Genomic DNA, 25,259 nt, shown 5'->3' on the forward strand with positions numbered 1-25,259 from the left:
ATTACAGGCATGAGCCACCACGCCCGGCCAATGATAGGTACTTGATTCTTGGAGAAAACAGGTAAAATTTGTTCTTAAGTAAAAAAAGTAAGACACAATCACTGTGATTTTCAAAAGGAAAGAAAAGGACAAGCTGGTGAAAGAGACTTTCCATTTTTTTTTTTTTTTGAGACAGTTTCACTCCTGTTGCCCAGGCTGGAATGCAATGCGTGATCTTGGCTCACTGCAACCTCTGCCTCCCAGGTTCAAGCGATTCTCCTGCCTCCTGAGTAGCTGGGATTACAGGGACCCGCCACCACATCTGGCTAATTTTTTGTATATTTTAGTAGAGATGGGGGTTTCACTATGTTGACCAGGCTGGTCTCGAACTCCTGACCTCAGGTGATCCACCCACCTTGGCCTCCCAAAGTGCTGGGATTACAGGCATGAGACACCACGCCCAGCCTTTTTTTTGTTTTGAGACGGAGTCTTGCTCTGTCACCCAGGCTAGAGTGGAGTGCAGTGGTGCAATCACAGCTCACTGCAGCCTCCACCTCCCAGGCTCAGGTGATCCTCTGGCCTCAGTCTCCCAAGTAGCTGGGACACAGGTGCATGTCACTATGTTTGGCTACTTTTATTTATTTATTTTGAGATGGAGTCTTGCTCTGTCGCCCAGGCTGGAGTGCAATGGCACAATCTGGGCTCACTGCACCCGCCTCCTGAGTTCAAATGAGTCTCCTGCCCCAGCCTCTTGAGTAGCTGGGATTCCAGGCGCCCACCACCACGTCCAGCTCATTTTTGTATTAGTAGAGACGGGGTTTCACCATGTTGGCCAGGCTGATTGCAAACTACTGACCTCGGGTGATGTGCCTGCTTCGGCCTCCCAAAGCATTGGGATTACAGGCCTGAGCCACCATGGCCGAGACTTTCACTTGTTACAGTTTCAACTTTAATATGTTGCCAGTCTCCGCTGGGGCTAGGTGGCTCACACCTGTAATCCCAGCACTTTGGGAGGCTGAGGCGGGTGGATCACCTGAGGTCAAGAGTTCTACACCAGCCTGGCCAGCATGGTGAAACCCCACCTCTACTAAAAAAAAAAAAAAAAAAAAAAAAAAAAAAAATTAGCCAGGTGTGGTGGCAGGAGCCTGTAATCCCAGCTACTCGTGGGGCTGAGGCAGGAGAATCGCTTGAACCCTGGAGGCGGAGGTTGCAATGAGCCGAGATCGCGCCATCGCACTCCAGCCTGGAGGACAAGAGTGAGACTTTGTCTCAAAAAAAATAAAAATAAATAAATAAATAAATTTTACCAGTCTCATTTATGGCATTCTAATTGTGAACTAAATATTTGGTCTTCCTTCTGATTTCCTGAAATATAGCTCCTAAAACCCTTGGAATCTTGAAAGTGAGTGATAAGAGTGTTTTTTGTGTATTAATGGGATGACTGGTGCCTGGGGGCTCCTAGATGCTCCCAGAGTTTCAGGACAGGCACTAGTCACAGGAAAGACAAACGCATGATTAGAGGGCTGGGACTTTCATCCCCACTACCCAACCTCCAAGGAGGAGAAAGGGGCTGAAGGTTAAGTTGATCACGAATGGCCAATGACTTAATCATTTATGCCTATATAATGAAGCCTCCATTAAAAACCCCAAAGGGAGGCTGGGCAAGGTGGCTCACGCCTGTAATCGTAAGCACTTTGAGAGGCCAAGGTAGGAGGATCTCTTGAACCCAGGAGTTCAAGACCACCTGGAAAACTTATGGACACCCCATCTGTCCAAAAAATTTAAAAATCAGCTGAGCATGGTGGTGCACCTGTGGTCCCAGCTACTCGGGAGGCTGAGGTGGGAGGATCACTTGAGTCTAGGAGCTCCAGGTTGCAGTGAGCCGTGTTTGCACCACTGCACTCTAGCCTAGGTGATAGAGATAGACTCTCTTTTCACTTTTTAATTAAAAAAAAAAATTTTTTTTTTTTTTGAGAGAGAGTTTCGTTCTTGTTGCCCAGGCTGGAGTGCAATGGCGCAATCTCGGCTCACCGAAACCTCTGCCTCCCGGGTTCAAGTGATTCTCCTGCCTCAGCCTCCCAAGTAGCTGGGATTACAGGTGCCTGCCACCATGCCTGGGTAATTTGTTGCATTTTTAGTAGGGACTAGGTTTGGTGATCCACTCGCCTAGGCCTCCCAAAGTACGGGGATTACAGGCGTGAGCCACCACACCTGGCCTTTTTTCTTTTTTGGAGATGGAGTCTTAATCTGTTGCCCAGGCTGGAGCGCAATGGCGTGATCTTGGCTAACTGCAACCTCCGCCACCTGGGAGCAATTCTCCTGCCTCAGCCTCCCAAGTAGCTTGGGATTACAGGTGGGCGCCAACACACCCAGCTAATTTTGTATTTTTAGTAGAGACGGGATTTCACCACGTTGTCCAGGCTGGTCGTGAACTCCTGACCTCAGGTGATCCGCCTGCCTTGGCCACCTTGGGATTACAGGCATAAGCCACCACACCTGGCCAAAAATTTTTTTTAATATGGAGATGGGGTCTCCCTATGTTGCCAAGGCTGATCTTGAATTCTTTGACACAAGTGATCCACCCGTCTCAGCCTCCCAAAGTGCTGGGATTACAGGCATGCACCACCATGTCGGGCCCCTTTTTTTTCTTGTATTAATTTTTAAGAGTCTGTCAAAATAAAAAAAACACAAAAGGCCTAAAGTCACAGCGCCTCCGGAGAGCTGAGCAGGTTCCTGGAGGGGGTGGGTGGTGTACCCCTTCCCCCATACCTTGCCCTATATATCTCTTCCATCTAAGAGTTCATCTGTATCCTTTGTTTTATATACATATTATATATATATACATATATACATATATATGTACATTTGTTTTATATATATTTGTTTTATATATTATATTACATTTATATATAATATATTATATATTATATATATTGTATTAGGTGTTACTTATATTATATATCATATATAGTGCATGTCACTATGTTTGGCTTATCATATATATGATATATGATATATCATATATCATATACGTATATGATATATATGATATATCATATATGTATATGATATATATGATATATATATATTTTTTTTTTTGAGACAGAGTCTGGCTCTGTCACCCAGGCTGGAGTACAGTGGCACAATATCAGCTCACTGCAACCTCTGCCTTCTGGTTTCAAGTGATTCTCCTGCCTCAGCCTCCCAAGTAGCTGGGACTACAGGCGTGCAACACCACACTTGGCTAATTTTTTTGTGTTTTTTTTAGAGATAGGGTTTGTTTCACCATGTTGCCCAGGTTAGTCTCCAACTCCAGAGCTCAAGTGATCCACCTGCCTCGGCCTCCCAAAGTGCTGGAAGTACATGTGTGAGCCACCACACCTGGACTTGTAATATTCTTTAAAATAATAAATGAGTAGGCTGGGTGTGGTGGCTCATGCCTGTAATCTTAGCACCTTGGGAGGCTGAGGTGGGTGGATCACCTAAGGTCAGCTGTTCGAGACCAGCCTGACCAATATGGCGAAACCCTATCTCTACTAAAAATACAAAAATTAGTTGGGCGTAGTGGTGTGCACCTGTAGTCCCAGCTACTCGGGAGGCTGAGACAGGAGAGCTGCTTGAGCCTGGAAGGCAGAGGTTGCAGTGAGCTGAGATACTAGCCACTGCACTCCAGTCTGAGCAAGAAAGAGTAAGACTCTGTCTCAAAATAATGATGATAATAATAAATGAGTAAATGTAAGTAAAATGTTTCTCTGAGTTCTGTGAGCTGCTCTAGCAAATTAACTGAACCAGAAAAGGGAGGTCATGGGGACCCCAACTTATAGTTGATTGGTCAGAAGCACAGGTAACAAGCTGTGCTTGTAAATGGCACCTGAAGTTGAGGGCAGTCTTGTGGGACTGAGCTCTCAACCTGTGGGGTCTGACACTATTTCTAAGTAAACAGTCTCAGAATTGAATTGAATTAGAGGACACTAAGCTGGTGTATGCTGGAGAGTAGGAGCAGAATTGTTTTGCTTCATGTGTGAGGAAACAACCCCCACACATCTGGGGTGACAGAATATTCTCTTTTTTTTTTTTGAGACGGAGTCTTGCTCTGTCGCCAGGCTGAAGTGCAGTGGTGTGATCTCGGCTCACTGCAACCTCCATCTCCCAGGTTCCAGCGATTCTCCTGCCTCAGCCTCCCAAGTAGTTGGGGTTACAGGTACATGCCACCACACCCGGCTAATTTTTGTATTTTTAGTAGAGACAGGGTTTCACCATGTTGGCCAGGCTGGTCTCAAGCTCCTAACCTCAGGTGATCTGCCCACCTCGGCCTCCCAAAGGGCTGGGATTACAGGCGTGAGCCACTGCGCCTGGCCAGAATGTTCTGTGTTGAGTAGAAAGTATAGGAAAAAAGAGCACTTTTAGTTTTTTTCCCTATAAGTCTAATACTCCAGGGAACACCATTTTAAGGTGAATGAACAGTGTCTCATTATTAACAACTGGAAATGCTATTTCTCTGAGTTCCTTAATATGCATGATTGTGTTAGGTGTTACATAAAATTATTCATAAGAGAAGATCCTTAACCTCTAGCACTTTAAAACAGGCAACAAATATACTGGCACAAATGGTAAGATGTCAAATATTCAATGCTGCTTACAGATCAATTTTATATAATTTAAGAATTCTAGATTTTTGTTTTGTTTTTCTGAGACAGAGTCTCGCTCTGTCGCCCAGGCTGGAGTGCAGTGGTGCGATCTCGGCTCACTGCAACCTCCATCTCCTAGGTTCAAGCAATTCTCCTGTCTCAGCCTCCCAAGTAGCTGGGACTACAGGTGCCCACCACCATGCCTGGTTATTTTTCATATTTTTAGTAGAGACAGAGTTTCACCATATTGGCCAGGCTGGTCTTGAATCCCTGACCTCGTGATCCGCCTGCCTCAGCCTTCCAAAGTGCTGGGATTACAGGCCTGAGTCACCGTGCCCAGCTGAGATTGCTTCTAATCACAAAAATCACAAAAGCAGCATAGCTGGATGATCTACTAAGAGAGTGAAGACAAAAAACATCCAAACGCCAGGCGTGGTGTGGCTCATGTCTATATCTCAGTATATTGGGAGGCTGAGGTGGGAGGATCGCTTGAGGCCAGGAGTTCAAGACTAGCTGGGGCAACAAAGCAAGACCCAGGTCTGTATAAAAAACAAAAAAAATTTTAAATTTAAAACAAAACATCCAAATGGGTCTAGAAAGCTAGGCATATGACAGTCTGATGCCACTTCTGTCATTTCAGGAGCTGAACTATGTTATAGCTACAATTGCCAGACCTACCTAGCACCCATTCTCAGAACTTTCATTATATATATATATATATATTTTTTTTTTAATTTTATTTTTTGAGACGGAGTCTAACTCTGTTGCCCAGGCTGGATTGCAGTGGCATGATCTCGGCTCACTGCAGCCTCTACCTCCTGGGTTCAAGTAATTCTCGTGCCTCAGCCTCCTGAGTAGCTGGGATTATAGGCACTTGCCACCATGTCCAGCTAATTTTTTGTACTTTTAGTAGAAACAGGGTTTCGCCATGTTGCCCAGGCTGGCCTTGAACTCTTGAGCTCAGGTGATCCACCTGCCTCAGCCTCCCAAAGCGCTAGGATTACAGGTGTGAGCCACTGCACCCAGCATATATATATATATGTTTGAGATGGTCTTGCTCTGTCACACAGGCTGAAATGCAGTGGCGCAGCCATAGCTTATTGCAGGCTAAAACTAACTCCTGGGGGCTCAAGAGATCCTCCCTCCTCCTGAGTAGCTGGGATTATATTATATGCTCACCTAATGTTTTTGTTTTTTGTAGAGATGGGGTTTCACTAAGTTGCTCAGGCTGGTCTCCAACTCCTGGCTTCAAGCAATCCTCCCACTTCAGCCTCCCAAAGTACTGGAATTACAGACATTAGCCACCACACCACAAAAATTAGCCAGGCCTGGTGGTGTGCGCCTGTAGCACCAGCTACTCAGGAGGCTGAGGCACAAGAATCGCTGGAACTCAGGAGGCAGAGGTTGCAGTTAGCTGAGATTGTGCCACTGCACTCCAGCCTAGGCAACACAGCAAGACTCTGTCTCAAAAAAAAAAGAAAGTGAACCCCTGATGTTTTCCCCTGCTACTTTAATTATAAAAATTGAATAGACGCAGTATAAAAGTTTGGAAAATAATTATCTGCTGTACTATAAACTATGGTGAAAACACCTGACCAGAGATAAAGATTAAATATTGAAATAATTTAAAGTTAAGAAATGCTGTGGGAAATACTGACAGAAAGAAAGCAGATTAGGCAAAACAAAACAGAGTAAAAATAAAGGTTTAAGAATTAAAGGTGCCAGATTCTAAGAAAAGTGAGGAGCTGGAAACAGGGGGATAGGCTGAAGGTTTATGAGGAGACGTAACCCCCAAGTAATCCTCCCCCATTCCTCTCCCACTGAGGACAGATTGTGTATTCTCTGGATAAATCTAACCAGAGAGGCTCTGGGGTTGAGAATGTTTAGACAGAAGAGGGTAGAAGTTCAGTAGTGGCCTCAAAAATGAAAATCTGCACACTGAATTGTGAGCTTCTAGCCCTCTTCCCTTTGTTAAGACTCAGAAAATAATACCCCAAAGCAAAGGCCTCTTAAACAGCCTCAGAAGTAAAAGTTTTTCTCTGACCTTCAGCCCTGCTGTCTCTTGGTCCCATTATTTCCTGAAGCTAGCCACAGAAACTAGAATCGTTCTCCCTGAAGGCGATCAAGGAAATCAGAACGCAGTTTCCCCAAAGCCAGCCATAAAACCTAAAAATAGGCCAGGTGTGGCAGCTCACACCTGTAATCCTAGCACTCTGAGAGGTTGAGGTGGGTGGATCACTTGAGGTCAGGAGTTCGACACCAGCCTGGCCAACATGGTGAAACTGTCTCTACCAAAAATATAAACATTAGCCAGGCGTGGTGGCACACTCCTGTAATCCAAGCTACTTGGGAGCCTGAGACGGGAGAATCGCTTGAAACCAGGAGGCGGAGGCTGCAGTGAGCCAAGATCATGCCATTGCACTCCAGCCTGGGCAAAAGAGCAACACTTCATCTCAGAAACAAAACAAAACAAAAAAACCCCTAAACCTATTACTTTAGGTCAGGTGCGGTGGCCCACACCTGTAATCCCAGCACTTTGGGAGGCCAAGGAAGGAGGATCACTTGAGCTCAGGAGTTCGAGACCAGCCTGGGCAATATATCAAGACCTTGTCTGTATTAAAAATTAAGAAAGGCAGGGTGCAGTAGCTCATGCCTGTAACCCTAGCACTTTGGGAGGCCGAGGCAGGCAGATTGCCTGAGCTCAGGAGTTCGAGACCAGCCTGGGCAACACGGTGAAACCCCATCTCTACTAAAATACAAAAAAAATTAGCCAGATGTGGTGGCATGCATTTGTAGTTCCAGCTACTCGGGAGGCTGAGGCAGAAGAATTGCTTGAACCTGGGAGGCGGAGGTTGCAGTGAGCCGAGATCATGCCACTGCACCGCAGCCTGGGCGACATAGCAAGACTCTGTCTCCAAAAAAAAAAAAAAAAAAAAAAAAATCGGCTAGGCACGGTGGCCCATGCCTGTAATCCCAGCACTTTGGGAGGCCAGGGCAGGTGGATCACCTGAGGTTGGGAGTTCAAGACCAGCCTGGCCAACATGGTGAAACCCTGTCTCTACTAAAAATGCAAAAATTACCCGGGCATGGTGGTGGGCACCTATAATCCCAGCTACTGGAGAGGCTGAGGCAGGAGAATCGCTGGAACCCAGGAGATGGAGGCTGCAGTGAGCCAAGATGGTGCCACTGCACTCCAGCCTCGGCAACAGAGCAACATTCCATCTCAAAAACAAAAAACAAACAAAAATTAGCCAGGTGTGGTAGTATGTACCTACAGTTCCAAGTAGTCCAGCTACTTGGGACGCTGGGGCAGGAGGATCTCTTGAGCCTGGGAGTTCAAGGCTGAAGTGAGCCATAATGGAGCCACTATACTCCAGCCTGGGCAACAGAGACTCTATCTCAAAAAATGTATGTACTTGTATATATACTATATATATACACATATATACATACACATATATACATACACACATATATATAAAACTTTCCCTCTGCCTCTGTATGTAAAAAGGGGCCATAAAAAATGATCTGACCCACCTTATTTGACAGTAGGTCATAGATCCCCATTCTAGAGAGGTTCCTGCTGCATACCAGGAAAGAAGAAATACATGCTATGAGAGCCAAGACGAATCTAGACAGACAGGCCTTGCTGGGTTTCCCAGTCAGTCTATTAACATTAGATCACATCCTTTTTGTTCAATCATATTCCTCCATAGCTGTCCATACTTTGTTGAACCTAAACATAAAAATGGACAATTACCCCTGTATCTTTGAGTCTTCGTTCTGAAGGTTCTCATGTACGCGTTAAATAAATTTGTTGTGTCTTTTCTCCTCTTAATCTGCCTTTTTGTGAGTTAATTTTTCAGCAAACCTACAGAGGGCAAAGGGAAAAATTTTCCCTCGGCCCCTACATCTTGCAGCTTCCAGGCTCGAGAAAACAGCCTGCATTGGAACAGGAGGGTAGAGGGCTCCAGGAGAGATGACTTCAAGAAAAAAATGCAACATAGGTTAGCAGAACAGTGTTTTTGTTTGTTTGTTTGTTTGTTTTTTGAGACAGGGTCGCACTCTCACATGCATGAGAAACCATGCTTGGCCCTAGCCCACTAAATTTAAGCATGTGAAAAAACTGTATGGCGTCCTTAAAGATATGCAACAGCTTAGTCATAGGTATAAAGAAAACAAAGTTGGTTGGGTGCAGTGGCTCATGCCTGTAATCCCAGCAATTTGGAAGGCTGAGCTGGGTAGATTTCTTGAGTCTGGGAGTTTGAGACTAGCCTGGGCAACATGGTGAAACCCTGTCTCCACAAAAAATACAAAAAGTTAGCTATCACGGTGGGATGTGCCTGTAGTCCCATTTGGGCAACAGAGTGAGACCTCGTCTCAAAAAAGCAAGGAAGGAGGGAAGGAGAGAAGGAAGGAAGGGAGAGAGGGAGGGAAGGAGGGAAGGGCGGGAGGGAGGGAGGGAGGGAGGAATAAAATGAGGCAATTACTAACTATGTAAAACAAAAAGTTGTTCAAGAAAAGAAACGATTCTCCTTGGCTCAGCAGAGAGTTATCACTACAGTCTTAATAACATATAGACTAAATTTGGTCTTTTTTTTTTTTTTTTTTTGAGATGGAGTCTCACTCATCGCCCAAGCTGGAGTGCAGGGGCACCATCATGGCTCACTGCAACCTCCACTTCTCAAGTTCAAGCGATTCTCCAGCCTCAGCCTCCCATAAATTCTGAATTCTGTCTTAGTAAAAAATTGTGACATAACTAAGTTGGAAAGACCTAGGGAAGAGTGGGTGCAATAAAGGAGCAAAATCTTTATTTATCATAATAAAATTGAATAGATTATTTGTAAAACTGATAAATCAAGAGAAAGCAATAAGCATGTTATTAGAAACAGGAAAATCCGGGCCAGGGGTGGTGGCTCAGGCCTGTAATCCCAGCACTTTGGGAGGCCAAGGCAGGCAGATCACTTGAGGTTAGGAGTTTGAGACCAGCCTGGCCAACATGGTAAAATCCTGTCTCTACTAAAAATACAATAATTAGACAGGCGTAGAGGTGAGTGCCTATAATTCCAGCTACTTGGGAGGCTGAGGCAGGAGAATACCTTGAACCTGAGAGGCAGAGATTAAGTACAGTGAGTCAAGAGATTGTACCACTGCACTCCAGCCTGGGCAACAGAGAGACCCTGTCTCGAAAAAAAAAAAAAGAAGAAACAGGAAAATAGCAGAAACTACATTTCAATGTGTTAAAAGTAGTTGACTCCCCTAATGTTTGTCAAAGTATTTTATAAACTGTAAAGTGCTGCACAAGTATAACAATCCTGTTATTCAATTCTTTTTTTTTTTTTTTTTTGAGAAGGAGTGTCGCTTTGTCACCCAGGTTGGAGTGCAGTGGCACGATCTCAGCTCACTGAAACCTCCTCCTCCCAGGTCCAAGTGATCCGCCTGCCTCAGCACCATTAGTAGCTAGGATTACAGGCATGTGCCACCACGCCCAGCTAATTTTTGTATTTTCAGTAGAGACGGGGTTTCACCACGTTGGCCAGGCTAGTCTTGAACTCCTGACCTTGTGATCTGTCCACCTCAGCCTCCCAAAGTGCTGGGATTACAGGCGTGAGCCACTGCGCCTGGCCTATTCAACTCTTTTTTTTTTTTTTTTTTTTTTAAAGTAGTGCCTCTGGGCCAGATGATGTGGTGGCTCACGCCCAGCACTTTGGGAGGCTGAGGCGGGTGGATCACGAGGTCAGGAGTTCGAGACCAGCCTGGCCAACGTGGTGAAACTCCGTCTCTACTAAAAATACAAAAATCAGCCGAGCGTGGTGGCGGGAGCCTGTAGTCCCAGCTACTTGGGAGGCTGAGGCAGGAGAAGCGCTTGAACCTAGGAGGCAGAGGTTGCAGTGAGCCGAGATTGTGCCATTGCACTCTAGCCTGGGCGACAGAGCGAAACTCCGTCTCAAAAAAAAGTAGTGCCTCTGGCAGGGTGCAGTGGCTCATGCCTATAAACCCAGCACTATGGGAGGCCAAGGCGGGTGGATCACCTGAGGTCGGGAGTTCGAGACCAGCCTGATCAAAATGGAGAAACCCTGTCTCTACTAAAAATACATTAGCCGGGCGTGGTGGCACATGCCTGTAATCTCGGCTACTCGGGAGAGGCTGAGGCAGGAGAATTGCTTGAACCCGGGAGGCGGAGGTTGTGGTGAGCCGAGATCATGCCACTACACTCCAGCCTCCAGGCAACAAGAGCAAAATTCCATCTCAAAAAAATAATAATAATAAAAAAAATAAAAGTAGTGCCTCTGGAGTGGAGGGTTTTTTTTCTCTTAAATTTGATTTTTTTCTTTTGAATACAAGTGCACGTGATGCTTTTAGTTAAAAAATTAAACACACAAGCCCAAGGATCTGGTTGGGGAAAACGTGTCCATTAATTTGCTTCCAGTTGCAGAAAGGACAGCTGTAGGCCAGGCACAGTGGCTCACACCTGTAATCCCAGCACTTTGGGAGGTTGAGGTGGGCAGATCACCTGAGGCCAGGAATTCGAGACCAGCCTGGCCAACATGGTGAAACCCCATCTCTACTAACAGGACAAAAATTAGCCAGGCATGTTGGCTCATGCCTGTAATCCCAGCTACTCAGGAGGCTGAGGCACAAGAATCGCTTGAACCTGGGAGGCGGAGGTTGTAGTGAGCCAAGATTGTGTCACTGCACTCCAGCCCATGCAACAGAGTGAGACCCTGTCTCAAAAAAAAAAAAAAAAAAAGAAAGAAAGAAAGAAAGAAAGAAAACAAAAACAAAGTCCAGCTGTAGCCAACTGCATGTTCCTCTGATACCCAGAAAACCAAAGGGGACAATTTAGGAAATAACCTAGAACTGCCCAGACCTGTGTTACCGGGAAGTCTACTCTCTTTTGTTTTGGTAGATGGAAGTTTAGGGTTGCTTTAAGTAATTTGTATTTGCGCTGCTAATTCAAACCTAGTCATCTAAAAGCTAAGCTTGGCTAGCTGCAGTGGCTCATGCTGTAACCCCAGCACTTTGTGGTTAGGCTGACTCAGAAGGATTGCTTGAGACCAGGAGTTTAAGACCAGCCTGGACAATATAGGGAGACCTCAACTCTGGGAAAAAAAAAAAAAAAAAAAAAAAGTAAAGGAAGAGGGACCCAAAAGCTATCCATCCTCTAGCTATTCTTCAAGGCTAACTACAAACTTTTAAAAAATATTGGCCAGGGGTGGCGGCTCACGCCTGTAATCCTAGCACTTTGGGAGCCGAGGTGGGTGGATCACTTGAGATCAGGAGTTTGTGACCAGCTTGGCCAACATGGTGAAACCCCGTCTCTACCAGAAACACAAAATTAGCCAGGTGTGGTGGCACATGCCTATAGTCCCAGCTACCCAGGAGGCTGAGGCAGGAGAATCGCTTGAACCCAGGAGGCGGAGGTTGCAGTGAGCCGAGATCGCACCACTGCACCCCAGCCTGGTGACAGAGTAAGACTTTGTCTCAAAATAATAATAATAGTAGTAATAATAATAGAGACTCTCATCTAATATCTCCTAGGTCCAGGGAAACTAAAATGATGTGGTGAGAAACCTGCTGTGGAAAGCTACCACCCCAGAATGAAAAGAGACGACACTCTTCATAGAACTAAGGTGATAGAACAGAACTGGGAAAGACCTCCAGCAGAGCCCGAGAGACAGCACTAATGGCTTTAACAGTGAACCTATTCTTGCTACTGAGCTTAAAAAAAAAAAAAAAGTGAATCTATAAAGAGACAGAAGCTCTCTCCTTTTGAAAAGAATGAAGTGAGTACCAGGAGAAGCAAGAACATTCCAACAAGTTATGCAACAATGACACTAGGGTGACACAAAGAAGACAATTAATAAATCTACCAGTGAGCCAGGTGCAGCAGCCTATCCCTGTAATCCTAGTGACTAGGGGGGCTAAGGCAAGAGGATTACATGAGGCCAGGAGTTTACATCAGCCTGGGCAACACAGCAAGACCCCATCTCACAAAAACAAAGCTGGGTGTGGTGACACTCATCTGTAGTCCCAGCTACTCAGGAGGCTAAAGTGAGGATAGACAGCATGAGCCCAGGAGTTCAATGCTGCAGTGAGCTATGATCTGCACTGTGGCCTCAGTGACAGAGTGAGACCCCATCTCTAAAATACAGTTTTCAAAAAGAAAGAAAGAAAAAATCTACCAGTGGCTCTCTAATTACTTCAAAATAAAAAGTTTTCAAAAATCTTTCACCTGCAGCCAGCACAGTTTGCCATGGCGACATACATTCGCTCCTTCTGCTGCCACACTCAGGACATTCTGCTTCTTGATATGGAGTATCTGGTAAGAAAAAGAAGGAAAGGAAAAACTTTCAGGGAATAAATGTTGGCATGATAACATCATGATTGGCACAAGTACAATGGTCAGCAGTAAACAAAGTGCATCATCTTTGTTAAACTTACAAAATTTGATTAATCCAAAACAGTCTGTTTTACACACGCACATAAATCAGCACTGAATACTTCTGGTTCTTTTTTTTTGTTTTAGCAAAAGTGTTCCACAGCTGGAAAATAAATCACTCAGACCCCAAACGACAATAAGAGTTGAGAACTCAGACACCTTTTGTTACCACTGATGCTACAGAGAAAGAATCATAATCTGTTTTTATATTTTAAATCGAGACAGAGTTTCACTCTTGTTGCCAGGCTGGAGTGCAATGGCACGATCTTGACTCACTGCAACCTCCACCTCTCGGTGGATCAAGAGAATCAAGTGATTCTCTTCCCTCAACCTCCCAAGTAGCTGGGATTACAGGCATGCACCACCACGCCCAGCTAATTTTGTATTTTTAGTAGTGACAGGGTGTCACTAAGTTGGTCAGGCTGGTCTCAAACTCCTGACCTCAAGTGATCTACCCGCCTCGGCCTCCCCAAGTGCTGGGATTACAGGTGTGAGCTACCAAGCCTGGCCCTGAATTATAATCTTTAAGACAAGATTCCTCATGCAAACTATGGCATGCCCTAACACAGGGCAATTTACCACAACTGAAAGGAATATATGTGGTGGCTAAGTCTCAGAGTATCCACTGCTCAGAAAGACAGAAACAAGGACTCTTCAGGTCCCTTAAAGCCTCGGATTCACTGAATTACTCAAAACTGAAACAGTGGCCGGGCGCAGTGGCTCATGCCTATAATCCCAGCACTTTGGGAGGCTGAGGAAGGAGGATCGCTTGAGCCCAAGGGTTTCAGACCAGACTGGGCAAAACAGTGTCTGTACAAAAAATACAAAAAATTATCTAGGCATGGTGGTGCACACCTGCAGTGTAGCCCACCTACTCAGGAGGCTAAAGTGGGAGGATCACTTGAGCCTGGGAGGCTGAGGCTGCAGTGAGCCATGATGACGCGCTTCAGCCTGTGTAAAAAAAAAAACAAACACAAAAAACTGAAATAGTGGTACCCCAGGTACACACTCTTGTCCTTTGATTATCTATAATCTTACCCTATTTCATTATACAATTCTATAATCCTTAATCCATAATTCATAAAAATATTTGCATGATAAAAGATTCTACCCATTTTATAGGTAGATAAATTATTCAATAACAGAAAGGCATAGTAATTTACACTAACAACATATCTCCCTTTAGAGAACATAAAGTGTTCTCAATTCTGAGTATCTCTCATCAATGATGAGAAAATGGCACTGAATTTCAGCTTCATTCCCAATCAGATGGCTGCAGAACTAGCAACAAAAGCTGCATTCTCTGTTGATGAGAATTCCTAATTACCTCTTCAAACTTCCAGAGCAAATGCTTTTTTTGTTGTTTTTTGTTTTGTTTTGTTTTGTTTTTTTGAGACAGTCTCACACTGTCCTCCAGGCTGGAGTGCAGATCATAGCTCACTGTGGCATGAACTCCTGGGCTCAAGCTATCCTCTTACTTTAGCTTCCTGCAGCCTCGACCTCCAGGGCTTAGCTGATCCTCTCATCTCAGCCTCCCAGGTAGCTGGAACTACAGACCTGTGCCACCATGCCCAGCTAATTTTTTGTATTTTTTGTAGAGGTGGGTTTGCCTTGTTGCCCAGGCTGGTCTGTAACTCCTGGGCTCAAGTGATCTGCCTGCCTTGGCCTCCAAAAGTGCTGGTATTACAAGAGTGAGCCACCACGCCTGGCCACAAGTTCTCACCCTCATTTTTTTCTTTATTGTTGTCACGTACCCTTTAAAGAATCTGTTGATACATAAATAATTCTTACAACTCAATGATAAAAATAATTATTTCAACTCAATTAAAAAATAGGAAAAGGTTTGGGCACGGTGGCTCATGCCTGTAATCCTAGCACTGAGGGAGGCTGAGGAGGACAGATTGCTTGAGCCCAGGAGTTCGAGACCAGCCAGGGCAACATAGTGAGAAATTGTCTCTACACAAAATACAAAAATTAAGGCTGGGTGCAGTGGCTCACGCCTGTAATCCCAGTACTTTGGGAGGCCGAGGAAGACAGACTGCTTGAGTCCAGGAGTTCAAGACCAGCTTGGGGAACATAGCAAGACCTCATCTCTTTAAAAAAAAAAAAAAAAAAAAAAAAAGAGCTGGGCATGGTGGTACATGCCTATAGTCCAAGTTACTCAGGAGGCTGAGGTGGGAGGATTGCTAGAGATCCTAGGAGGTGGACGTTGCAGTGAGCCAAGATCATGCCACTGCACTCCAGCCTGGGCTACCAAGCGAGACTCTGTCTCAAAAAATAAAAGACAAAGGATCTAAATACACATTTCTCCAAAGAAGTTATACAAATGGCTAGTAAGCTCACGGAAATGTCCAACATCATTAGCCATCACAAAAATGCAAATCAAAACCACAATAAGATACCACTTCATACCCACTAGGATGGCTATACTCAAAATTACAGATAAGTGTTGGCAAAGATGTAAAGAAATTGGAACGGCTGGGCATGGTGGCTCACGCCTGTAGTCCCAGCACTTTAGGAGGCTGAGGCGGGCAGATCATGAGGTCATGAGATCGAGAACACCCTGGCTAACACAGCGAAACCCCGTCTCTACTAAAAATGCAAAAACAAAAAATTAGCCGGGTGTGGTGGCGGGTACCTGTAGTCCCAGCTACTCAGGAGGCTGAGGCAGGAGAATGGCGTGAACCCGGGAGGCGGAGCTTGCAGTGAGCCGAGATGGCACCACTGCACTCCAGCCTGGGTGACAGAGCGAGACTCTGTCTCAAGAAAAAAGAAAAAAAAAAAAAAGAAATTGGAACCCTCACAGACTGCTGGTAGAAATGTAAAATAATGCAACAGCTTTGGAAAAAAGTCTGGCCATTCCTCAAAAAAGTTAAACACAGAGTTACCATATGATCTAGCAGTTTCACTCCTAGGTAACTATCCAAGAGAAATAAAATCATCCACACAAAAACTTGTCCATGAATGTTCATAGTAGCATTATTCACAATAACCACAAAGAAGAAACAACCCAAATGTCCATCAAATGGTGAATGGATAAATAAAATGTAGTATATCCATACAATAGAATATGATTTGGCAGGTGACTGTGGTGGCTTACACCTCTAATCCCAGCACTTTGGGAAGCCGAGGCAGGTGGATTGCTTGAGCCCAGTAGTTTGAGACCAGCCTAGGCAACATAACGAGACGTTGTCTCTACAAAAAATATAAAAGAATTAGCTAGGTGTTGTGGCACATGCCTGTAGTCCCAACTACTTGGGAGGCTAAGGTGGGAGGATTGCTTGAGCCCAGAAGGTCCAGGCTGCAGTGAACTCTGATTGTGCCACTGCACTCCAACCTGGGTGACAGAGCAAGACCCCGTCTCAAAAAAAATTTTTTTAATTTATAAGGAATATTATTTGGCAATAAAAATAAGTGAAATACTGATATAAGCTACAATGTGGATGAACCTTGAAAACATTACGCTAAGTAAACAAAGCCTGTCCAAAAAACTACATATTTTATTATTTATTTACTTATTTTTATTTTTATTTTTTTTGAGATAGAGTCTCACTCTATCGCCCAGGCTGGAGTGCAGTGGCACAATCCTGGCTCACTGCAACCTCTGCCTCCTGGGTTCAAGCAATTCTCCTGCCTCAGCCTCCTGAGTAGCTGGGATTACAGACACGCACCACCACACCAAGCTAATTTTTGTATTTTTAGTAGAGATGGGGTTCACCATGTTGGTCAGGCTGGTCTCAAACTCCTGACCTTGTGATTCACCCATCTCGGCCTCCCAAATTGCTGGGATTACAGGCATGAGCCACCGCGTCCAGCCTGTTTTTTTTGTTTTGTTTTGTTTTTTGAGACAGAGTCTCACTCTGTTTCCCAGGCTGGAGTGTAGTGGCATGATCTCGGCTCACTGTACCCTCCACCTCCTTCCCCTCAGCCTCCCCAGTAGCTGGGATTACAAGTGCCCGCCACCACACCCGGCTAATTTTTGTATTTTTAGTAGAGATGGGGTTTTGCCATGTTGGCCAGGCTGTTTTAGTGGTTGCCAAGGGCTGAGGAGTGATTAGGAGTGATGGATAAGGGGTGTGGGGTTTCTTTCTGGTATATTGAAAATATTCTAAAATTTATTATGTTGCTTTACTTACAACTCTGTGAATATACTAAAAGAAAGTGAGCTGTACATTTTAACTAAATAAATTGTATGGCATGTGGATTGTATCTCAATAATGCTATTTTTTAATAAAAATCTTCAGTTCAGACTTAAAAAATAACCTGTTGATAGCTAACTCTCCTTTAAAAAATGCATCCATGGGCCAGGCACAGTGGCTTACACCTGTAATCCCAGCACTTTGGGAGGCTGAGATAGGCAGATCACCTGAGGTCAGGAGTTTGAGACCAGCCTGGCCAACACGGCAAAACCCCATCTCTACTACTAAAAATACAAAAATTAGCTGGCGTGGTGGCGTGTGCCTGTAATCCCAGCTACTCGGGAGGTTGAGCCAGGAGAATCGCTTGAACCCGGGAGGCGGAGGTTGAGGTGAGCCAAGATCGCCCCACTGAACTCCAAACTGGGCCACAGGGCGAGACTCCATCTCAAAAAAAAAAAAAAATTCTGACTCTTCTCTGAAACTGCCAATGGCTTTAAGTCAAACTCAAAATCTTTACAACGTCTAGAAAGCCCTAAGTGAACTGCCTCCTGCCCCCTTCCATCTCCTACCATTCTTCTTCATTGTGGTCCTGTCACACTGACCTCCCTGCTGTTCCTCCACACAAGCCAGGAATATTTCAGCCTCAGGGCCTTTGCACTTGTTAATTCCACTTTTAAGTTCTTCACTTTTTTTTTTGAAACGGAGTCTCGCTCTGTCGCCCAGGCTGGAGTGCAGTGGCACGATCTCAGCTCACTGCAAGCTCCGCCTCCCAGGTTCACGCCATTCTCCTGACTCAGCCTGGTGAGTAGCTGGGACTACAGGCGCCTGCCAGCATGCCTGGCTATTTTTTTGTATTTTTAGTAGAGACGGGGTTTCACCGTGTTAGCCAGGATGGTCTCAATCTCCTGACCTCGTGATCCACCCGCCTCGGCCTCCCAAAGTGCTGGGATTACAGGCGTGAGCCACTGCGCCCTGCCTTTAAGTTCTCCACTTTGATATCTACATGGCTCCCCCACTTACTCAGGTCTTTGTTCTAATATCACCTCCCTAGAGATGTTTTCTCTGTCTATCCCACATAAAATAGGACCTCCTTGGCACTCTAGTCCCCATACCATGCTTTATTTTTATTCCCAGCACTTACTGCCACCTAAAATAAAAGCACTTGTTTATTGTCTTGCATTAGAATATAAGCTCCTTGAGGGCAGGAACTTTGTCTTGATTATGGTTTTACCCAAGAGCTCAGAACACTGCCTGGCATATAGGCATATAGCAGCCACCAAATATGTTGTTGAATTAATAGGAAAACAATCAAAAATCTTATAATAAAGAAATTTATAGCCGAGCGCAGTGGCTCATGCCTGTAATCCCAGCACTTTGGGAGGCCGAGGCGGGCGGATCATGAGGTCAGGAGATCGAGACCATCCTGGCTAACACGGTAAAACCCTGTCTCTACTAAAAATACAAAAAATTAGCCGGGCGTGGTGGCGGGCACCTGTAGTCCCAGCTACACGGGAGGCTGAGGCAGGAGAAGGGTGTGAACCGGGAGACGGAGCTTGCAGTGAGCCGAGATTGCTCCACTGCACTCCAACCTGGGCAACAGAGCGAGACTCCGTCTCAAAAAAAAATAAAGAAAGAAATTTATGAGACACAGACATGACACCTACATACAGGCAATACTAGTAATGATTGAGGACAATACTTACTGCAGCACCAAACTTCTGCTGGAATTGATTAATGACTGTGTATGTCACCTCCTCTTCCTCTACAGGACAAGGATTGCATTAGATATATTTCTCTTCCTCAGCAACAGAATAGCTTTCCCACTAATTTTGGCCATACTCATATATTCCTACTGTATTGCAACTCAAATGTCTAATGTTATTTCATTATCATCTGCATTAGCCCATCAAACAGCAAAGACTAATTAACATCTTGTTTGTCAAACAAGAATAAACAAAAGCCCCACCAATGATAATCTTACAAACTAAACTGTCTACATGTCCTGTGATAATCCAGTAATGTTTCCTCCTCATAGGTTTATATCTTGACTATTTCAAGGCATACACTTTTTTTTTGTTTTTTTTTTTTTTTTAGACAGAGTTTCGCTCTTGTTTCCCAGGCTTGAGTACAATGGCACAATCTCGGCTCACTGCAACCTCTGTCTCCCGGTTTCAAGCAATTCTCTGGCCTCAGCCTCCTGAGTAGCTGGGATTACAGGCGCCCGCCACCACGCCCGGCTAATTTTTGTATTTTTAGTAGAGACAGGGTTTTGCCATGTTAGCCAGGCTGGTCTCGAACTCCTGACCTCAGGCGATCCACCTGCCTCGACCTCCCAAAGTGCTGGGATTACAGGCGTGAGCCACTGCGCCTGGCTAAAATTTTTTAATATTTTATTTAAATTGAGATGGGGTTTCACCATGTTGCCCAGGCTGGTCTTCAACTTCTGGGCTCAGGCAGTCTGCACAATCCACCCACCTCAGCCCCCTGAAGTGCTGGGATTACAGGCATGAACCACCATGCCCGGCCTTATTTTATCTTTTTTTATAGAGGTGGGGTTCCACTATGTTGCCCAGGCTGGTCTTGAACTCCTGACCTCAAGCAATCCTCCCACCTTGGCCTCCCTAAGTGCTGGGATTACAGGCGTGAGCCACTGTGCCTGGCCTTGTTTTGTTTTAAAAGAAAAAAAAAAAAGAACCGCAAAACCCTACAACGGCTTCTCCTCTCATTTCAGAGTAAAAGTTTAAGTCCCAGTTGGTTGCGGTGGTTCATGCCTGTAATCCCAGCACTTTGGAATGCTGAGGCGGGTGTATCACAAGGTCAGGAGTTTGAGATCAGCCTGGCTAACATGGTGAAAACCCATCTCTACTAAAAATACAAAAATTAGCCAGGCGCAGTGGCACGTGCCTGTAGTCACAGCTACTCAGGAGGATGAGGCAGGAGAATCGCTTGTACCTGGGAGGTGGAGGTTGCAGTGAGCCGAGATCGTGCCACTGCACTCCAGCCTGGGTGACAGAGCAAGACTCCATCTCAAAAAAAAAAAAAAAAAATTAGCCGGGCGTGGTGGCACATGCTTGTAATCCCAGCTACTCAGGAGGCTGAGGCAGGAGAATCACTCGAACCTGGGAGGTGGAGGTTGCAGTGAACCAAGATCGCGCCACTGCACTCCAGCCTGGCGGATAGAGCGAGACTCTGTCTCCAGAAAAAAAAAGTTTTAAGTCCCCACAAAGGTCTACGAACTCCTCTTTGACTCACCGGTCCCATCTCATCTACTGCTTCTCTCCGTGCTCCAACTGCTCTGATCTCCTTGCTGTTCCTTCAAGATCCTGGTATGTTCCTATCTGAGTGTCTTTGTTTTTGTTTTTGTTTTTTTTTTTCTCAGCCTAAAGCACATTTCCCCAAGATATCCTGAAAGCTTGATCCCTAACCTCCTTCAGGCCTTTACGCAAATGTTATTTCAGCAAGGCTTGTCTTGGACACCCTAAAATTGCAAAACCACCCTCCCTACGTACTACTTCTCTTCCTTTTTTTTCCTCCTTAGCATTTGGCACTATTACAGTATATATTTTACTTATTTATCTTATTTAGCATCTGTTTGCTGCTCAGTAAGGGGAGGGATACCATACTTCAGAATCCCCAATGAATGAGTGTACCCCAATAATTATGAGTACACACACAGTATGTACTCAGTTATTAAATAAACAAATGAATCACAATATTTTATCTTAATTCAGAACCCAGAAGCAATGGCTCAGCTTAGGATTCTGTAGAGAATCTTGATTCAGGGTTACATCAACTCTAAACAGTAAAGAGAGCCTAGTTGAATTTGATTGACTTGATTCAAAAAAAAAAAAGAGAGCCTAGAAAACTCAAAGCCTCAGCTGGGCGCAGTGGCTCATCCCTGTAATCACAACACTTTAGGAGGCCAAGGCGGGCGGATCACCTGAGGTCAGGAGTTCGAGACCAGCCTGATCAACATGGAGAAACCCCGTCTCTACTAAAAATACAAAATTAGCTGGGCATGGTGGCACATGCCTGTAATCGCAGCTACTATGGAGGCAGAGGCAGGATAATTGCTTGAACCCAGGAGGCAGAGGTTGTAGTGAGCCGAGATCACGCCATTGCACTGCACCCTGGGCAACAAGAGCGAAACTCTGTCTCAAAAAAAAAAAGAAAATTCAGAGCCTCTATATTCACCTGATGGGCTGTACTTGAGGTCATTCAGCAGAGAGGTAGTTGGTGCTTCAGGGGCAGGAGAAGCAGGCTCACATACATTTAGGTCTTCAACTTTCATTTTCTCCATCCGGGTTCTTTCTGCATGTAGACTATCCTTACAAGAAACAACATTTGGGTGAACTTGTTCTTTGTTGTTGACACCAAAAACAGATTTTGCCACACATTAACGTTAAGGACAGTGGTCCTTCATTAACTAGAGGACCCATTCATCCACTACTTACATTGACTTGAGGGTGCTATCTAACAATGGAAGAAAACACGTATATATTTCTTCTCATTTCTATTTCCTTATGCCAAGGAATTAAGCAGCTGGTGAATTACAGTTAAGGCTTTCTACCCTAATGTGCACATTTGGGAAACATCATAATTAAGAAAATTATTCCATCTTACCTAACAGAAGATGTTTTTGCTCTCATTGAGCCTTGTTCCACTTCATCTAGTAGTTCCACTGTAAAATAACCAAATGGCTTCCAACAGAGTTTCCAATCAGAAATCAATTAACTACTCCACTACCCACACACCCCTAGTTTAACCATGTACTGCAAACAACAATTGGAAATGACATGTTAGTCCATAGAGGCTTTTACTGGCCAGCAATAAATACAACAGAAGAGACCATCTAAAGTACCAAAGACTCTCAATATTCTATCACTACAAAGCTTCTTGGTTATTTAGAAGGATTAGGAACCTTTCTATACATCCCCTTCACCCTTTTTGTTCTAGGGTAACTTTGTGGTCATTCAAGTTAGTTCTAGAGATTTCTTTCCCACTCATCCCAATCCTAATGCACCTTCCCTCACATGGTGCTATTTGAGGGTTTTCCTTTTTTTTTTTTTTTTTTGAGATGAAGTCTCACACTGTCGCCTAGGCTGGAGTGCAGGGGTGCGATCACAGCTCACTGCAACCTCCGCCTCCCAGGTTCAAGCGATACTCCTGCCTCAGCCTCCCAAGTCCCATGCCTGGGACTACAGGCATGCACCACCACACACAGCTAACTTTTGTATTTTTAGTAGAGACGGGGTTTCACCATTGTGGCCAGGATGGTCTCGATCTCTTGACTTCTTGAGCCACTCGCCTCAGCCTCCCTAAGTGCTGGGATTACAGGCATGAGCCACCACATCTGGCCTCGTTTAGGTACTTTTCAAGCAAAAAGCCTCTATGTTTCAAAAGTCTCTTTTCTCTGTACTATCTACAAGTATTGAATCTGGAGCAGAGAAAAGGTAAAATTGACTGAAAAATGCTGATTGGCCAATATTATCCTTCATCTTGACAATTCTTATCCAAGGTACTTTTGGGGAAGACTCCTCCATGGTTGATTGGGCCAAAGGACAAAGAAAGAAATGACTATCCTTTGAGCTTAAAAATTATGAACAAAGCCTATAATCCCAGCACTCTGGGAAGCTGAGGTAGGCAGATCACCTGAGGTCAGGAGTTTGAGACCAGCCCGGCCAACACGGCGAAACCCTGTGTCTCTACTAAAAAAATACAAAAATTGGGCTGGGTGCAGTGGCTCACGCCTGTAATCCCAGCACTTTGGGAGGCCAAGGAGGGCGAATCATTTGAGGTCAGAAGTTTGAGACTAACCTAGCCAACATGGTGAAAACCCGTTTCCACTAAAAATACAAAAAAAAAATAGCTGGGTGTGGTGGCACACGCCTGTAATCCTAGCTCCTGGGGAGGATGAGGCAGGAGAATTGCTTGAAACCCAGAGGCAAAGGTTGCAGTGAGACAAGATCGTACCAGTGCACTCCAGCCTTAGTGACAGAGTGAGAATCCGTCTCAAAAAAAAAAAAAGTATGAACGAAGGCCAAATCCTGGAGAAGAATTTAGGAGGCGATGAATTCCATGCGTACAGATTACAAAGCCGGTCAGCCATCAGCCTCCTGAGTTGGGGAGATGATAGCAGTGATTCCTTCACTTCTCTCTACAAACCCATTCACAGCCTAGCTTTGCTCCAATCCAGAGCTCTGTTTCACTTCAAAGGCTGATAGTGAAAACACAATTAAGAACTCCAACTACCACCACTATCCCTGCCATTATAAAAGAATATTCAAGAAACAGAATGTTCATGACAGCATACTCAATGAGAAAGAAATAGGTAGCTGTCCAGACTTGTATTCCGTGAAGTGGCTCTGGATTGGCAGCCATTAATTTGGTGAGATTTTCATTTCCTCCTAAATGTTTGTTTTCTCACAAAGCAAAGCAATCTTTCAAGCAGTAGTAAACTCTCATTTACAGGAGTCCTTTCCTTTCTTCAGATCTGCCCGAGTGAGAGATGCACAGTCCTAAGAGGTCCCAGAGCTCATTCCTCCACCCCTTCTATCCAGCTCCTGATCTGTACTCCTCCTTAAAGGGCAGAAGCAGAAAGCTCCTGAGTCCTTGAAAGCAAGAAATGTTCTTGCTTTCTCTTATCCTACTTGACATGTATGAAGCACACTGATGAGCTTCTACAGCTACTCTTTCAGGCAATCAATTGTTCTTACTCTTGTTAAATGGTTTGTGCTAGCAGAAATAAAGAATAAGGCTGCTTCCTGCCATTCCAAAATCCGAAAAGCTCTGAAAACCAAAATTTTGTTGTAACTCTTGGTGGCAAAACTTGACCAGATATGCTATTTATAGTCCGATTTTATTCCACTTAGTATGACTGTCCACCCATTTCTCTGGAGAAATGTGTTGTATTATAGAGTACTGCCCAGACTTTCTGGAGGTGTTATGTAATATGAACAGTATATATCCGTTACATTTTCCAAAATTCCAGAACAATTCTTGATTCTGAGACATTTGGCCCCAAGGTTTTGGATGAGGAATTGTGAATGGACTGTGAATTTTAAGTAGCTTGCTTAGCAAAACAATCCCTTCCTGTTCACATTCCTAAATGCCTGCTTGTCTAAGTCCGTAGTGATAAGCACCAGCAGACCTGACATTATAAAACCAAAATGATTATAATTCTATAAGACTATTTTGCTAATAGAGTACCCACAGAAACAGTAAGAAGGATCAATTCTCAAATACCAACTTTAAGAATCCATAAGCGCAACATTAAGGCAATACAATTTCAAATATTGGAATGAAATCTCAGTACTAGCATTTTCAAGGAACATGGGGGTCTCACCATTCACAATCTCATGCCCAAAAAACAACTTCACTCCTGGGACACTTCGACCTGTCTCCACATTCTTCACTGTTACAAAAAACAATTCATTCAGTTAATTAAAATATTTTCCTAAAACCCTAAGAAAATATGATGCCTCTCAAAATTTCCCAAGTCTGTTGTATTTAAAAAAAAAAAAATCTCCAAAAAAATCTCCAAATCTTCCCCCAAGGAATGAAGAGTCAATAATAAATGACAAAGCTATGACCTTTAAACAAGTAGTATGAAAAAAACAAGGGAAACCCCATTAAGGTCCAGGAGAAACTAAAAAGGATAGTACACTGAATTTAAAATTTTCCTGAGAATATTCTAAGGCCTTTGGGGTTAAGAACTGTCTATTTAAATTATATTTCTATTTATTTTTACTCCACTTAACTCCAGAAAAAAAATTTAAGGCAGCCTGCAACTTCTTTTTTTTTTTTTTTTTTGAGATGGAATCTCGTTCTGTCACGCAGGCTGCAGTGCAGTAGCACGATCTCGGCTCACTGCAACTTCCGCTTTCTGGGTTCAAGCGATTCTCCTGCCTCAGCCTCCCGAGTAGCTCGGACTACAGGCACAAGCTACCACGTTTTATATTTTAGTACAGACGGGGTTTCACCGTGTTAGCCAGGATGGGCTTGATCTCCTGACCTCGTGATCCGCTTGCCTCGGCCTCCCAAAGTGCTGGGATTACAGGTGTGAGCCAC

At 44.5% G+C, this 25,259-nt stretch overlaps 1 protein-coding gene across 3 annotated transcripts in view; it reads right to left on the bottom strand.

The window, feature by feature from the left end:
• EXD1 (exonuclease 3'-5' domain containing 1) overlaps positions 1–25,259 on the bottom strand; it is a 50,278-nt gene that overhangs the window by 14,702 nt on the left and 10,317 nt on the right. For 2 of the 3 annotated variants that reach the window (XM_054532597.1, XM_054532598.2), the window contains exons 2-6: positions 24,535–24,603; positions 21,813–21,870; positions 21,384–21,511; positions 18,893–18,951; positions 12,844–12,930 (exon numbers count right to left, since the gene is read on the bottom strand). In XM_054532597.1, coding sequence (XP_054388572.1) covers positions 12,844–12,930; positions 18,893–18,951; positions 21,384–21,511; positions 21,813–21,870; positions 24,535–24,603 — 401 coding nt within the window. Of the gene's footprint in view, positions 1–12,843; positions 12,931–18,892; positions 18,952–21,383; positions 21,517–21,812; positions 21,871–24,534; positions 24,605–25,259 lie in introns of those variants that run through there. The other variant, XM_054532600.1, reaches the window with a different exon arrangement.

The sequence above is a fragment of the Pongo abelii genome, chromosome 16 (genome assembly GCF_028885655.2).
Source record: "Pongo abelii isolate AG06213 chromosome 16, NHGRI_mPonAbe1-v2.0_pri, whole genome shotgun sequence".
Taxonomy (NCBI): Eukaryota; Metazoa; Chordata; class Mammalia; order Primates; family Hominidae; genus Pongo; species Pongo abelii.